The sequence below is a fragment of the Harpia harpyja genome, chromosome 14 (assembly GCF_026419915.1).
Source record: "Harpia harpyja isolate bHarHar1 chromosome 14, bHarHar1 primary haplotype, whole genome shotgun sequence".
Taxonomy (NCBI): Eukaryota; Metazoa; Chordata; class Aves; order Accipitriformes; family Accipitridae; genus Harpia; species Harpia harpyja.
Window position 1 is genome coordinate 28,789,486 of NC_068953.1, and position 16,215 is coordinate 28,805,700.

Genomic DNA, 16,215 nt, shown 5'->3' on the forward strand with positions numbered 1-16,215 from the left:
ACATCTACACTTTACTTGGTATAGCTATCAAAACAACTACTCCCAACGTATGAGTATAAATTTAGTATTTTGAGGTCAACTGTGGAAACAGTGCAGGAATTTCATAGGCAAGCTGAAGTGCCCATAGTATTTGCAGAGAAGCACAACGAAGAAGTCCCAGACCCAAGAAGGCTTTTTTAAATTTTGATCTTTATGATTTTAAGAAAAATATTAATAGTATGTTTCATCTGAATAAAAGTACCACGTGGCTATTAGTATATGTTTAACATAAAAGGTAGAGGTGAAACATTTCCTTTTTTTCCATTTGTACTCCTACTCACTTAACGTAGAACTTTTCCTCTTTTCTCTTTGCAGGTGTGAGTTCACTTATAAATCTCTTAAGTTCAGCTCAGGATGAAGATCAACCAAAGCTAAACATCCTACTTTGTGAAGCTGTTGTAGCTGTCTACCTGAGTCTCCTTATACATGCCCTTGCAACCAACTCATGTAATGAATTATTTCGACTAGCAGCCCATCCTTTGAACAGTCGAATGTGGGCTGCTGTTTTTGGCGGAGGAGTGAAACTTCTCGTAAAACCTCGAAGGCAGTCAGAAAATATTCCAGGTACTTTGTTTTGTAAAGGTCATACTAATAATTTGCATTTTATACCTTTTAGTAACCTAGGAGAGATTTCCTTCGTTTTAAAGACAAAAACCAAGCAAGCAGAATTTAAGTATCTAGTGGCAAGCAAAACTGTTATATTAATTAAAAAGCAGAAAAAATATTAGTCTTGCAGTAGTCCTTTCTAATAGCACCCAGCACACTTTGAATTTGCCATAAAAACTGTACAGTTGTTATATTGCTATTATTATTAGCTACTTATAAGACTTTTCAGGACTTTCAGTCGTTATTTTGTAGTGAAAAAACAGATGGTATAAATCAGTGTTAATACCTATGGTTTTCTGTACGTGAGAGGTGGGTGTTACTGTTTAACAACTGCCGTAACTTGGAAACAGTATTTCTGAAACCAGTTTCTATTGCAAGAAATTATTTCACCTTGCAGAAGACCACAGAGAAGAAATATCAACTTCATCTGTCAGAAGAATGGTTCATGCGTATGTCAGGTCCAGCTAAAACCGGGAATTTTGCAAAGGCAGATGAGCATGTCTTAATAAGGAAAAGCAAAATTGGAGATTGAATTTAGGCTCTGGAAACAGAGACAAGTACAACCATTTGTCATAGACTTCATGCTTGCAACAATACTGAAAATCATGTCACGCAGACTTTAAAAACAACAATAGGCTTGAAACTCATGCAAAAAATAGATGTTCCATATTTGAAATATAAAATAAAACAGTAATAAGGCAATGCACTATTATAAGTATGCACAACAGGTATTTGTCATTCATGGAATAACTTAAACACACTTAGGGCAGTTATTTTCACAAGATGTTAACATGAATAACTTATATAAAGTCATGTCTTCATTTGAGATGTATTCTGTTTTCCTTTAACCTACAAGCTGCTACAGCTCCTGATGTTTCAGAGGATGGTAATGAAGGTTTGTAAAAACTTGCAGTGTAGATGAATGTTAGTAATGGCTTTTTTTAAAAAAAAAAAAAGGTTTTAAATATCTAGCTCCTTTGTAATAAATTAAGTGTGATCTTCAACGTTGCCTAGCCGATAACACTTTGAAAAACAAATTCCACATTAGTATTTTGATAACTATTATGACATTTTTAAATCATAACACTTCAAAACAGCCTTCAGTTGTCAAAAGCCTGTCTGTCTATTCAAATTTTCTTCACTATCTTAAGAGTTCTTTGGCTTATATTTTGAATAACTACTGTTTCTTGTGCAGCTTACAATTTAGTGAAATTTTATATATTTTATTTTGCAACAAAATTTTTTGATTTATTTTTTGAGAAATCTTTCAGCTAAAAGCTTTTTACTTAAAAGCTGCATCTCCTGAGAACTTAAAATCCAGATAATAAAATGTATTTCTCATGATATTTCCAACATATAAATACAGTTATGGAATTAATCTTAGGTGAACTTTTTGTATGATTACACTTACTTTATTTAGGCTGGCTTTGATTTCTGAATTAGTAGAAATTAGTACCAATAACAATGGGTTAGTTGCTTCATTTATAACATATAGCTATTTCTAAAGTTGCAGTATTAACATCAGCTTTTCAAATTACCTGAATTTAGCACCACCTCTTCCATCAGAAGAAATGGATAAACATCGCCGTCGGTTTAATATGAGAATGCTAGTGCCAGGAAGACCAGTAAAAGATAGCACTGTACCACCACCTGTACCTGCAGAAAGACCCTCTTACAAAGAAAAGTTTATCCCTCCAGAACTCAGCATGTGGGACTACTTTATGGCAAAGGTAATTTAAAATGGAAAATAGAAGTTACAGTACATAAAAGCATCTTTCTTTGTTAAGTTTTAAAGGACAAAAATAATGTGAAAATTTTGAGTGCTTTTCATAGTAAGCTGCAGAATATCCTCATAATAAAAGATGAAGAGTCTACAAGTCTATTACTTAACTTTCAAAATATGTCTCTTGTCAATAATAGAGATTAACACTTATCCCCTTGCTACTTGTTTATGTTTTAGGGAAACTTATTTATAGGTTAACTTGTCATTTAAACTCTATGACAGCAATAACTAAAGTAAGAGCTGACTATTAAGAGATCAGAAAATTCATTTATAGCAGACTGTTATTTTGCATTGCAGCCATTTCTTCCTTTATCAGACAGCGGTGTTATATATGATTCTGATGAAAGCATTCACAGTGATGAGGAAGAGGATGATGCTTTCCTCTCTGATGTACAGATCCAGGAACACAAAGATGCCAGTTCTTACAGGTTAGCAGAAATTGCCGCTATTTTAGAGTAATTACGTTGTGTGCTTACCTTTGCTTCCAAATTAAAGAAAATACAGGTCCTCTGCACCATCCAGACTTATCTGTGGCAATGGGATTACAGAAGTGACAAATTCTCATCACGGTAACAGTTCCCCATTTACTTGCCAAAAAAACAGGATTAGGAAGTCAAAGCTGTGTGGTTTGTGTTTTGGGGGAGGGGAAAAATCAAATAAAAAAACCCTTATCTTCATTTTTAAGACACAAAGAACATGAGGTACCACAATGCCAGCTCTAGAATGATGTTTTAGACTACTGCTTAAAGCATAACGTCTAGTTTTTGAATGAGAGGCAGATTAAATAGAACACTTAGAAAATGTTGAAAGACAAAATAAAGTGGATGATCTCAGCATTATAATAATGGAGAAAAATGATGGCTCTTTTATGTGTTCAAGTGTCTCATTAGTCCTTACGGCTATACTATATAGGATTTGTATCTTTAATATCTGTGAGACTCTCTCACTGTGAAAGCTTCTGCCATGAATGCCAAACTCAAGTAGTGTCTTGTCTGTATTCATTGTGATTTCATGGAGAATTTCAGGAGATGTTTCAGGGGGCTTGTACTTAATTCTCAGTCTTGCAAAGGCTCATGCATGCATACTCTTTTATCTGGGGGAAGAGTACAATAATCTGGGATTTGTTAAAGAGAGAAGGGGATACTATCTGTTACAGTGAGATGCCCTTAGAGGCACCCTTATGTTGCATAGTAGATACATAAGTAGCTTTCTCTATGTGTCTGGTAAACCTCAGTGAACATCTACACTGTTTTTCTAATCTGTGTATTTGGTAGAAGGCAAAAAGTATTCTGCAGATAACTGTGTTAATGTTGTTTTAACACAACTAAATCTATTCTTTTTATACAGCTGGGCTCTTCTGCATCTGACAATGGTAAAATTAGTTCTGCACAATGTTAAGAACTTCTTTCCCATTGCTGGTCTGGAATTCACTGGTATGTTAAATTCTGCTTTACATTTCAGTTTTCTGTGTAAGTGGCTTTCTGTCAGACTTTGCTTTTTAATTTTCATTTTTAAATTTAAATAATTTAATACATTACTTTTTACAATTACCAACAAGTACACTTCCTTTCAAGATTTTTTTTTTTTGGATGGTTGTATTATTCTGGGGTTTTATACACACTAACTTAAATGATTTTTTTTTTTTTTTCTCTAAGCCTTACTTTATTAATATATCTGTTTAGATCTGCCTGTAACATCACCATTGGGCATTGCTGTAATAAAAAATTTGGAACACTGGGAACAGATTCTTCAAGATAGAATGGACCAGTTTGAAGGCCCACCACCAAACTACATCAATACTTATCCTAGTGACCTTGGCGTAGGTGCAGGACCAGCTATTCTCCGCAATAAAGCAATGATTGAACCTGAAAACACACCATTCAAGTAAGTATTTTTTTCCTAGCAAGACCACATTCTTTGATCATAGAAATACTAAAGAGTATTTCCACCTAAAGTTAAACAGCTAAATGAAGTTTGGCTAGATCTTAGTTCTAGCCAATGCTTTACAGAAACCACTTTCCCATGTCCCTTTGTTCCTTCTTATACAGCTGTCTCCTGCAGCAGCCTTTACTTATTCTGCTGCACCTTTCACAACTGCAGCAAGAAAGAAAAATAAGGAGGAAAGAGTGGAGCTTGGAGGACTACAAATCAAGGGCAACAGCTGCTGCTGGGAAGACCCTATTCAGCCTCTTTTACTATTCCTCTAGTAGCAGCTGTCTCCCACCCTACCTCAGCAACAAAAGAGAAGAGTTATATAATACATGCAGATGTCAGGAGGAGGAGAGAAAGAAAGTTGTAGTACAGTCCTTGTAAAGCCAATCCTCCTGTGTTTAGACCAATGTCATGCTTGCAGGTATCTTTAAATGCAGAGAGTGAACCACGTTTTCAACTCAAAAATAGCTTGCTTTTCTCAATATACTAAAATAAAACTTTAGGTTACTTCACTATATATGACTTTGAATTTGATGCTGCTATAGGATTTTATTAAAATATTCTTACAAACATGCACTGCTTCTTTAGAAATATTTGTCCTCAAATCTGAGGCAGTGAATTTTATTTGGCTCATATGAGCTAAATATTTGTGAATTCTTTTGAATACTGAAAGAAATATGTAAGGAAATTCTGTAGGGCCAGCATAATTTCAACATAAAAGCAGTTTTAGTAGAATGTAAATATAGACATAAATGCAAGTTAGCAGATTACACTGTAGTACATGGAAGTTAGTAACATAACTTAGATTTTTAAAAAATGCAAGAAAAATGTATCTCTTGATATTTGCCTTGAACAAATTAGAGCTTAAACTTTGGTGGTTAGTTTTTTTTCCTTCAAATTGGAATTTTAGCTGAAGTCAGAGTCTTTCTTTAGATTTATTTTGTTTGGTTTTGTCCACCTTTAATTACATGGAAGATTTTTCCTTTTTTTCTCCTTCTTCTTCTTCTTCTTCTTCTGTTTTATGCAGATCAAAGGATTATTCAGCTCTTCCAGCAAAAAGGCTCTGGCATTTTCTTGTGAAGCAAGAACTTCTTCAGGAGACTTTCATAAGATATATATTCACAAAGAAAAGAAAGCAAAGTGAGGTAAACAAAGGATGTAACTTTTTTTTAAAAGAAAGCTCAATTATAACTGTTCCTCAGTCTCTTCAATATTTCTTTTAATTTTTCTTTCCATTTTTTTGTTAGCATTTCAATTTCCTTTCTTTCATTTAAGTGTTTGTTTTTTTTTTTAAATCAACATGACTGTCATGTTGTTTATTGAAATATCAACTGAATCAGATATTTTTAGACAAGACATATCTCACCTTTATGTATTTGAATACTGCCTTAATAAAGAAACAGAACATTTGCAATAACTGTAATAAGTAAATAAATTTGAGTCTTCATAATTTTTTTGTGTCATATTGAAAAAGAAATTTAAATAAGCTATTACTTTGTGTATATGTATATATGCATGAGTAATATATACATATAAAAGTAATATTATATAGTAATATATAATATGGGGCTTTACAAATTGTACCAGTTAAAACTGTAATAAGTTCTAACTGAAAATTTAAACCAACACATAAGTACCATGGGGAAAAAAAAGTATACTATTTAATATCTTTAAGAATTCCTGTAAGTATGGAGTTTGTGTGTGTATTATTCCTCCATTTATTTACTATATCATACATTTTGTGTTCATCTAGGAGGCATTACATTTTAAGTGAGTTTGTTTAGATTCCTGTCTTAGTTTCTGTGCCTTTTATAAAAAGTTGAAAATACATTTGTCATCATTTACTGACAGAGTGGCCTTTAAAATCTAGTTTGGAATGTTTCATTCTTCTTTTATATTTGTTTGTGCATGTGTTTTGTGTTTGTGACTGTGTGATGTTATGTAGTCTGTAGAAGATCGTGTGGAGCAGGTCAAACAAAACTGCGTAGCAGAAGATCACAAAAACAAGGTAGTATCCCTTCTCCCAAACCTCTAGCACATTCTTAAAAGTTCTGTGGAACTGGCTATTCTTTCTCTAATGTGACTAACAGAAGCTATATGTTCTGTGTAGTCTGTGTGACAAGCTTTTAATCAGTGAATTAACTTTGGATGTCCTGATAATTGGGATGAGTGAACACCTTGTAAATAGTGTTGCACACACAACTTTGTGTTTCTTACACTGAAATATAACTTTTGGCTTCTAGAACACCAAAGAGTATGAGAAGTCTAAAGTCTAGCTTCCTAAACAATGCTGAGGCCACTGAACTTTTCTTGCATGAATTTTGTATAGATTTTTGCAGTCTGAATGTACCACTACAAAATGGATTTTCATGCTAATTGAAATTTCTTATAAATGTTTTGTAGGTTGAAGCAGATCTTGGCTACCCTGGAGGAAAAGCAAAAATCATTCACAAAGAATCAGATATGATAATGGCATTTGCAGTTAATAAGGTAAGCCTCAAATACTACAATAAGTGTAATAAAAAGATCTTTCTTGATTATAGTTAGTATAAATTTTCTATTTGTGTTGCATAGGCAAACAGCAATGAAATTGTTTTGGCATCTACACATGATGTTCAAGAACTTGATATTTCAGCTCTACTGGCTGCTCAGTCATTTATATGGATTGGGGAAGAATATGACAGAGAGTCTAAAAGGTAGGATAGTTTCTTTGTTGTTATATTAAGAGTATTGTATTACTGTGAGCCTGCATATATAATACCTGTGTAAGCACAAGTCAGTCATACAAAAAAGTTTATTACTCTTCTTCAGTAGGTTTCAGATTGCTTTACAAAGGAATGAGGGAAGGCAAAGAATAATTACTACTGCCTTTGTTTTACACATGGAGAAATTAAGGTTTTGAGGGGGTTTGAGTATTTTGGGCATGTCTGCACTGCACAGTGAAGCAAAAGCCCATGGTGTCTAAGCTAATAAAGGAAGCACTACCTTAAAAACACTGCAGTTGCATCATTGCAGCATTGAGTCTAGTTGTGGTAGCTGATGCTTGTTGTATAATGCAATGGCCTGAATTACTGTCTCCTCCATTATTGTGCTGACAACTGTGAAATGTATCAGTTGCAGCAAGCACTCATCTGTACCACACTATTGTACAGAATAGATATAGACATGTGGATTAGGAATATTTCAACAATATTCTTCTCAAGAGAGCTTATATTCTCAACATCAACCACAGTTAGGATCATCTGTTGACGTTAAACACCTATAGCTTTGGAGCACATGGAAAGCATTTGTACAATCTAAGTGCAGGAATTATCAATTTATAGTTTCATTGTCACCACTTCCTCTATCCACTGCCATTAGGCTCTTGACAGTGAGATAAATGAACAGCACTGGTAGCAAAGAAACATTTGTTTAAAGCAGAACACTGCTGTTCTTTTACAGTTCTGATGATATTGACTTCCGTGGTTCTACCACAACACTAACTCAGTCAACTGCACCATCTTTTGGAGTGAATCAGATACAACCATCTTCATCCATGCCATGGTTAGGCAGTGGTCAAACTAGCACTGGGGCTGGTGTGGTAAGTACTTTTGTTGCATGCAGCTCAAGGAGACTGTTACTTTTTTTTTTTTACTGTGTTACTTAGTAGAGAGACCTAGTGTGTGTGTATTAGTCATCATACTGTTAATTCAATGTTGTAAAAGGCCTACAATGACCAAGACCTAGCCAAAAAGAAGGCCAAACTAAGCATTTTCTTGTATATTGTGTCATAGAAAATAATGGGACAATCAGTTTTTTCTGTTTCTTATGGGAACTTTGAGGTAGGACCTGGAGTTTCTGGGGACAAAACAAACATAAAAAGCCAACCAAAACCAGAACAATCCCAAACTTAAAATTCTTGCACTGGGAATAATATCAAAAGCATACACATCAGCATGTATTTAAGTTCTTTGTATAATAGAAGATAACATTACTGTTTGAACTTTCATGTCTAAAAAATCTGTCATAAACAGGCTTTAATTACTGTAATGCAACTACACATAATTAGATGCAAATAATTTTAGCTTAACAAGCTTTTTTTATCTGGGGGACACTCACCATGTAGTAGTATAAACAAAATTGAAGAGTATGTTTGTGTCTTTTTTTCAAAATTATTTTTTGTTTTATATGAAGCTTATTAAAAGAAATCTGAATAACGTCAAGAGAATGGCTTCACATCCAGTCCATCAGTATTGTAAGTGAATCATACTTACTAGTACAGAGTAGATAATTTTCTATGAAATACTGTAGTATTAATGAGCATCTATCTTTTAATCTTAGATCTTACAGGAGCACAAGATGGTAGTGTTCGAATGTTTGAGTGGACAAGGCCACAGCAGTTGGTATGCTTCCGGCAGGCTGGGAATGCCAGGGTTACAAGAATGTATTTCAATTCCCAGGGCAATAAGGTAGGTACAACATTTAGAATTTTGCCTTTTTTTTTTTTTTTTATTCATAAGGAAACATTTGCTTGTGCTGTGACCTCTAACAGTTTTAACTGGTGACACACAAAACTCTTTAAGATGTCCTAGAATGATGGTATAGGCAGTATCGTATCATTCATTTTGGCTGCATAAGGAAGCTTTGTAATAAACACTGACCCTTACTCTCCTTTCTCTTCTGTCAGCTTCACACTACTATCCCATTTGCCACATTTTCAGACTTTTTGTTTTGCCTGTTCTGAAATCTGTGTTCTCATATGGTGACCTTTTTAAATTAAACATTTAAAAAAAAAATACTGAGCTTGCTTACTTATTTTATAGAAGCAAATTTGTATCAATCTAGGCAGGAGTCTACAAGAAGTACTTTATTCACACTTTACATTCTGGCCAAAATAAAGTTTTGACAGAATGCATTACCTACAAGATATATATAATACAGCCTATTAGTTGAAGAATGCAAGTATACTGCAGTACAGTGGAGAGAAGAAAGAGAGTACAAAAGAGGTATACACTTTGGCCAGAAATGACTCTGTGAGGTGTATGAGATGCAGAAAACAGAGTGGACAAAGAAAGAAATTGGGAGGAATACCCACCCTCCTCAGGTTTTTCATGTTGCCCATTCTGTTATTTTAGCAGGTCTTGTCTGCATTTTACTGACAAACTGTTTAACTTCATTATAGTTAAAAGCCATACAAAATGAATTAAAGGAGTTTGGGCATGACTGTAAGATAGCTGTAAAACCGCAAAGGTCAACATTTAGAAATAGCTGGAAATATAAAGTATCTCCCAGCATACCTATTTTCAGGTAGCATAAAATCTCATTTAAACCTTTTTTAAAAATTAGTGTTTTGATTGTGTTTTGAGATGTTGCAATCTTAAAATCACATGAGAATCAATTTTAAGTAAGAAATTAAGATGTACTAGTTGTCCCCACTGCTTCACATGGAGGTCACTCAGGCAGGACTCATGAAACCTAACTAAAAGGAGAAAATATAAAAAATAATTCTAAATGTTTCTAAAAACATTTTGTAAAATACTTATAGAGTATGATGTATAGAATATACAGCATTAATTGTTACGCATTTTCATTAACAAATATAACTCAGTCATTTTACCATTCATGATATAGTACAGTCCTTCCATAATTATTGTTATCATGCATTTACGGCATACTGTCTTGCATCATACTTTACTAAGCATTTTCAAGTAGAGTCATGGAGCAATGATACCTCTGAGCTTTAGCATTTAACATTAGGATTTGAAAGATAAGCTTGCACACTTAAAAAGCCTCCTTTTCTAGAAAAGCATTAGGTATGTAGGAGACCATCAGTCATTAAATAATCATTAAACATTCAGCACTGAACTCACTTGGCTTCTAAACTACTTTTTTGTATGTGACAATTGTTGATATTTAATATGCAGGCAGTGGTTTGGTGTGTTAGGTGGGTTTTTTCCTGAAGTCAGCTGTTTACTGTCATGAAGTAAGCACCCAGTAACCAGTACGTTATGCTAATAAATGCAGTTTGTTCCTTGCAGTGTGGTGTTGCTGATGGTGAAGGATTTCTAAGTATTTGGCAAGTAAACCAAACCACCTCAAATCCTAAGCCCTACCTGGTAAGTAAACAGAAATTTTTATTTTTATTTTTTATAGAGGAAAGTGAAGTCTTTAAGACAGGCTAAGAGTGTAAGAGTTTTACTGAGGTGTTTTTGATTTTACTGCTTTTTAATTGGCATACTTTATCAAAACAACTGTAGAGTTTCAGTGATACATCTTTGGAAGACTAATTGTCCCTAACCATAAGCTGCAATGTAATTACAAATACTACTTCAGCAATACCCTTGATTAAATTAGAAATCAGAGCTGACAGTAATGATTTTACAACACCAAGACTTAGTAAAAACACACTCTTCAATTCTTTTCACTGCTGCTTAACTGTACATGAAGACCATGCTTAATTTGAAATTCAGGCTATTGTGATATATTGTAGATTTGTTATAGTTAACTTTTTTAGCATCTTTTTATTTTATACTGGATTTTTAATCCATTGTTCCATTCTCTGAGGTTTCAAACTGCATTGCCCATCAGTTTTTAAACTTTGTTTAAAAGACTGCTTCTGTTATGCTATCAGTGACATCAGACTGATAGTAACTTTTGATGCAGACTACAACTAGTAAGATTGCATCTTTTTTGTTTTGTTTTTAATAGAGTTGGCAGTGCCACAGTAAAACCACAAGTGACTTTGCATTTATAACCTCTTCAAGTCTAGTTGCTACATCGGGACAGTCCAGTGATAACAGGTGTGTTTAAAGAAACAATGAGGAATTTCACCAAAGCTACCTATTCATCTCCATTAACTTGCTAGCTCTTGTGCATTAATGTGTGGCTGACATTATAAGGCTCAGTGTTCCAAGCTTTATTACAGCTTGAACTTGCCAGATGATTTCTTTGAACATCATTCCTTCAGTCACGTTTCCCACATTTAATTTTTGTGAGGAGTGGTCAACAGTTAACCAGTTTTTTGAAGGTGTATTCCAAATGCAACTGGTTTACCGTGATGCTGTTGCTGGGGTGAGAAATATGTTCAGCAAAGGCAAGGTAATTCTTTTGCTCTGAAAAGAATAACTTCTATAATTTCTTGGTACAACCTAGGATTAGTACACATCTTAAAGGCAGAAAGTATAGTTCCACCAAGAAGCATAAAAGAGCATAGAAAGAATTAAAGCTCTTAACTCTTTGCATATGCTGTCCAATGACTGCAGAGAGTCACGGGCTCCTTGTTCAGTTCTGCCTTCTAGCCTTTGACATAAAAAGCAAACGCTTTCTGAGTCATGTCACCCCATGAATCACTTGGCAACAGGCCGTAATGACTTTTTTTTCCCCCCTCAGAAACGTGTGCCTCTGGGACACTTTGGTTTCATCTGGTAACAGTCTTATACATGGTAAGTACTACAGTGAAAGTTAGACTTCTTATTGACTAAGGAAATATAGCATGTGTATGCATTTGGGGCAAGGGGAAAAATTTGCACTGGGGAACTGGCCTAAAGCGTTGCACACTAATGCATGCACCAGAAGTAGTACTATATAGTCTCTAGCATGACGTTAATCTGTTCTATACAGAAAAGTATGAACAAAGAAGGTCACACACAAAGCTGGTTTTGTGACAGTATTAGTAAAGTCTGAAATACACGAAGAGAGTCCTGAAAAAAAAAAATTAACAGCTAATTAAGGCTGCATTATTGAACTTTTATGTGTATGCAGGCTTTCACTTGAACTGGCACTTAATTAATATACCCAGTACTCTGTTGAAACACAGAGGAAAAGATAACTGTCGGTAATAGTAGAAGCAACTCCTTCCGTCTACTGTCCTTGTCTTTCAGCACTTGGACTTGACTCTTAAAAAGATGTTTGTGTCTGTTTGACCAAGTGCAATAATTTTATCTTTATGTAACAAACTAAAGCAAAATCCTATCGTGTTGTGCTATGAAAGAAAAATACATACAAATCCAAATATAATATCCTGGGCTTTTAAAAGAGCAAATTCAACCATCATAAGCATCTGCAAACAACTGCAGTACTTGAATAAGCAATCGGTGCATTCTGAGATTCATATTTTAAAACTAGCAGATTGCACGTTTCAGCCTTATTTTAAAGAGATTGAGTCAGGGCTCCTATGAAAAATAGGTTGGGAAATTAGAATATAGTAATACGTATCTATAAGATAATTAATATTTACTTTAATTTTTTAGTTCAGCTATATTTTTTTAATTCAGGAATTTAACTGAACTTAATATGGTGAATTTTATATTTTCTCAATTTTTTAAATTAAGGTGTGTGCCTGTGTTCTAAAATAAACTAGACCACGTATCATCCTTCCTTGTGCATTAGACCTATATAGCTTTCAGGAGAGCAAAAAGCTGTCAGCTGATATGACACTACCCATATGAAGGAATGTACCTGTCCAAGTTGTTAGAAAATATTCAGATAACAATTTATAGAAGAAATGCATTTTAAGATCGAAGGCTACTTACAAATTCTGACATTTTTCTTCTTCAGCCTTCACTTGTCACGATCACGGTGCCACAGTACTTCAGTATGCACCTAAACATCAACTGCTAATTTCTGGAGGTAGGAAGGGATATATCTGTATCTTTGACATCAGACAGAGGCAACCCCTTCACACCTTGCAAGCGCATGAATCAGCTGTTAAGGCCCTTGCACTGGATCCTTCTGAGGACTATTTTGTTACAGGCTCAGCAGAAGGTAATATGAAGGTAAGTTATCAGAGGAGCTGAGTTGTATAGGAGAGTATTTAGCTGAAGTAGTGTACTGACATATGTTGATCAGCATGCTGTAAACAGCCAGATAAATGCAGTAACAAAACAAAAACAAACCCAAAAAACCCAAACGTGCATTTGATATACAGGATGCTTGCCTTAAGTTTATAATGTAAACTTAAATATACTAATATCCTTCTAAACCAAGTAGGTTTTGTTCTCTCCTAAAGAAGATTAAACAGTCTTTTTGAAGTTGTGTGACTGAATTTTAAGCAGATAAAGCAAAGTGCATGATTCTGAAATCTTACCTTTATTTGTCTCTGTTAAAAATGTTTTGCCTTTGGCTATTTCCCTTTGTAATACAGGGGGCGCTCAGTAACTTCAACATTGTGTAAAGTTTCTGTAATGTCAAGTTCTGTGTTTTTTCTCTTGATGCTGTAGCCTCAGACAGCTACTCAGATGTCACAGTAGTAAGAAACAAACAACAAACACCACCCCCCTACCCCGCCCCCAAAATACAGCCCCTGTTTTAAAGGGCTTATTTCCTGAATACTAAAGGAAGGAAATACAAGAGCATGGTAAAGAGAAAGAGAATACAGTTTCTTTCTTTTTAGCTGTACTGCATACTGTTTAATAGATGCTTTCTGTGTTTCCACACACTTCGTGGGCTGGTCTTGATGGGGGCTCCTGCAACTTAAGACACAACAGACAGCTCAGCAGCAGTGCTACCACTCTGCATGCTTATTAATTATGCAGCTTACTCTCTGCAGCATTCCACAGCAGAAAAGCATTTACAGCTGCTGGAAAGCTGACAATAGTCATCTTGGATAAAAATGCAACCTGTCCATTTCTGCACCTTTCATGGGGCGGGGGGGTGGGGTGGGGAAGTTGGGAGGGACACTACTGATAAGGTAACACAGGGCAGCTTCACCCTGCCGAGTAACCAGCTGGTCCACATTAAGGTAGCCTTACACCATCTTGCCTTGTGCTTCATCAGGAGACTCTCAAGATGCTTGGACTTGTTGTAATTGTTGCTAATAGACAATAAAAAATACCCTTTGTCTCTGTTGAATAGGGTTTAGAACAGCCAAGAATCTGAAACATTAGGGAAAAAATACAAATCCTAATTTTAATCTCCTTTTGTCATTTGTCATTCTTTTGATACAGGTGTGGAGACTTACTGGTTATAATTTAATTCATTCATTTAAAAATGAACATGCTAAGCAGTCCATTTTCAGAAATATTGGTGCTGGTGTCACCCAGATTGAAACTGTGCAAGGCAATCGTATCTTCTCCTGTGGAGCAGATGGCACACTGAAAATGAGGGTTCTTCCCAATGCTTTCAACGTACCTTCAGGCATTTTTGACATTCTGTAGTGTTATGTGAGCTAATCCTGTTTTTATATAATGTCCCTTTAAGTAGCTAAAAACAGTGATATGCACTGTGGAAAGGAAACATTTTGTTTCCTTTCAAAGGAGTTACTGCAGCATTAAGTATTATGGGGAAAAAGATTAAAAAAAAATACTTTTACAACAGGTATATTTTGAGTATGCCCATAAGGATCACTGGGGTGGAAATGCATGTACTGTATTGTAAAAGCAAAGAATTAAACCTCGTACAGTCAGTCACAGGTGGGGTTATTGCTTAGTAACCCACAAGCTGCATTTAAGTAAGTGTATTGTAAAGATTCTGACAATTGTCAGTCACTTAAGCACTGTGGCTCTACAAGTCAGTAAGCATTTCTGATGTGATTCTGATTATTTTTATCCCAGTTCCCACTAACTGAAGCATGTGTACAACTTCTCATTGTAAAATAGTTTAGTTTTAATTAAAGGTACTCAGTGTATTTGATTTTTGCAAGAAAGTGTAATGGATGCAAATGCTGTGGAATGTGTGCAATCAAGAATGTACTATGAGACATGTATCATTTTATGCTGAGATATTTTTTTTTCCCCAGTTAGTATTAATACACAGTTGATACTGTAACTTGCACATCAACACATTTTTAAATGTGATGTTTTTTAATTTGCACACTATTTTCCTTTCTTTCTGACAGCTATGTTTTCTATTAGACACCTGCCTTTACTTTAGGAATGTATTGTAAGCACTAAATGTTTGTAGTGAAGACATCCATGATTCTAGTAAGCTTTTAGTTTTGAAATTCATTTGTCCAGAAAATACTTCATTAAATGAAGCTGTTAAGAGAATACCAATGGAACATATAATGCCACATTTCAGATGAATGTCAGGCTTTATGTGGCCAGCTAGTAAATAGTGGATAAAACTGGTAATTAAATTATTACCACAGTATATTGTATAAACTATGCAGAGTTCAATATTGTTTGCTTGTAATATAACTAGTTACTGTTGTCAGATGTATTTTTCTGTTGTAAACGAAAAACATGTTCTTAAGAGACTGGAACGGATGTCTGCGTATTTAAATGTTAACAAACTGTCTTATTCCTCCAATGAAAATTTTGATGTCTGTGCTGTATTGTAAAGTATACTAGAATAAAAAGCACCTTTCTCCAAAGGTGATTTTAAATTGCAGGCTGTGAAGTATGAGAAGTATGAAAAGAAAGAAGAGTAAATGTCATTGTTTAGTTTTTCCCTTTGTAATTTAAATAAATTACTTTTATTTCATGGAACAGTCCATTCCAGAACTCTTCCTTTTATTTAAATAGATTTAACTAAACCTCCAGCAGACTAACTGGATACTGCCTGAACTAGCTTTAACTTGACCTCACACTATACTGAGATAAAAAGGATTAGCTGTTTGCATTTTATTTTCAGCTGTCCTAGAAAAACATAAGGCTAACAGAATTTAGTTCTTCATTTCCAACAAAGGCAGCTGCAAGAAACACAGCCTGGTTCTGTCACTGAGAAAAGAGGCAGAATTTGCTGGCCCTCATCTTCCAAGAGGTTGATCTGAGTGTTTCAATAATGACATTCAGAAATTTAACAGCATTTAAGGTAGGCACATTATCTAGAAACTGTCACATCTAGCTTGAACTGTATTTGCCCAAGTATATTGCTGACCTTTTTTTTTTTTTTTTTAGCCAAAAAGTCTACTTTGTTAGTACCATAATTCAATTTTT

At 34.7% G+C, this 16,215-nt stretch overlaps 1 protein-coding gene and 1 long non-coding RNA gene across 13 annotated transcripts in view; one reads left to right on the top strand and one right to left on the bottom strand.

Annotated features, from left to right (window-relative positions):
• The window catches only part of DMXL2 (Dmx like 2), a 55,578-nt gene extending 39,813 nt beyond the window's left edge, over positions 1-15,765 (top strand). For 3 of the 12 annotated variants that reach the window (XM_052808514.1, XM_052808516.1, XM_052808524.1), the window contains 18 exons: positions 355-603; positions 1,502-1,540; positions 2,194-2,375; positions 2,726-2,856; positions 3,776-3,861; positions 4,111-4,312; positions 5,388-5,505; positions 6,306-6,368; positions 6,764-6,850; positions 6,935-7,056; positions 7,802-7,940; positions 8,534-8,594; positions 8,681-8,808; positions 10,378-10,455; positions 11,048-11,139; positions 11,729-11,781; positions 12,896-13,113; positions 14,284-15,765. In XM_052808514.1, coding sequence (XP_052664474.1) covers positions 355-603; positions 1,502-1,540; positions 2,194-2,375; positions 2,726-2,856; positions 3,776-3,861; positions 4,111-4,312; positions 5,388-5,505; positions 6,306-6,368; positions 6,764-6,850; positions 6,935-7,056; positions 7,802-7,940; positions 8,534-8,594; positions 8,681-8,808; positions 10,378-10,455; positions 11,048-11,139; positions 11,729-11,781; positions 12,896-13,113; positions 14,284-14,493 — 2,258 coding nt within the window. In that variant the 3' untranslated portion in view covers positions 14,494-15,765. Of the gene's footprint in view, positions 1-354; positions 604-1,501; positions 1,541-2,193; positions 2,376-2,725; positions 2,857-3,775; positions 3,862-4,110; positions 4,313-4,476; positions 5,336-5,387; positions 5,506-6,305; positions 6,369-6,763; positions 6,851-6,934; positions 7,057-7,801; positions 7,941-8,533; positions 8,595-8,680; positions 8,809-10,377; positions 10,456-11,047; positions 11,140-11,728; positions 11,782-12,895; positions 13,114-14,283 lie in introns of those variants that run through there. The other 9 variants (XM_052808517.1, XM_052808518.1, XM_052808520.1 and 6 more) reach the window with 7 other exon arrangements.
• LOC128151264 (uncharacterized) lies at positions 8,510-12,730 on the bottom strand. Its single transcript, XR_008238315.1, has 2 exons — positions 11,393-12,730; positions 8,510-9,818 (listed from the first exon to the last, which is right to left on the bottom strand). It is a non-coding gene; the product is annotated as an uncharacterized LOC128151264 (long non-coding RNA).
• Positions 15,766-16,215: the final 450 nt, after the last annotated feature.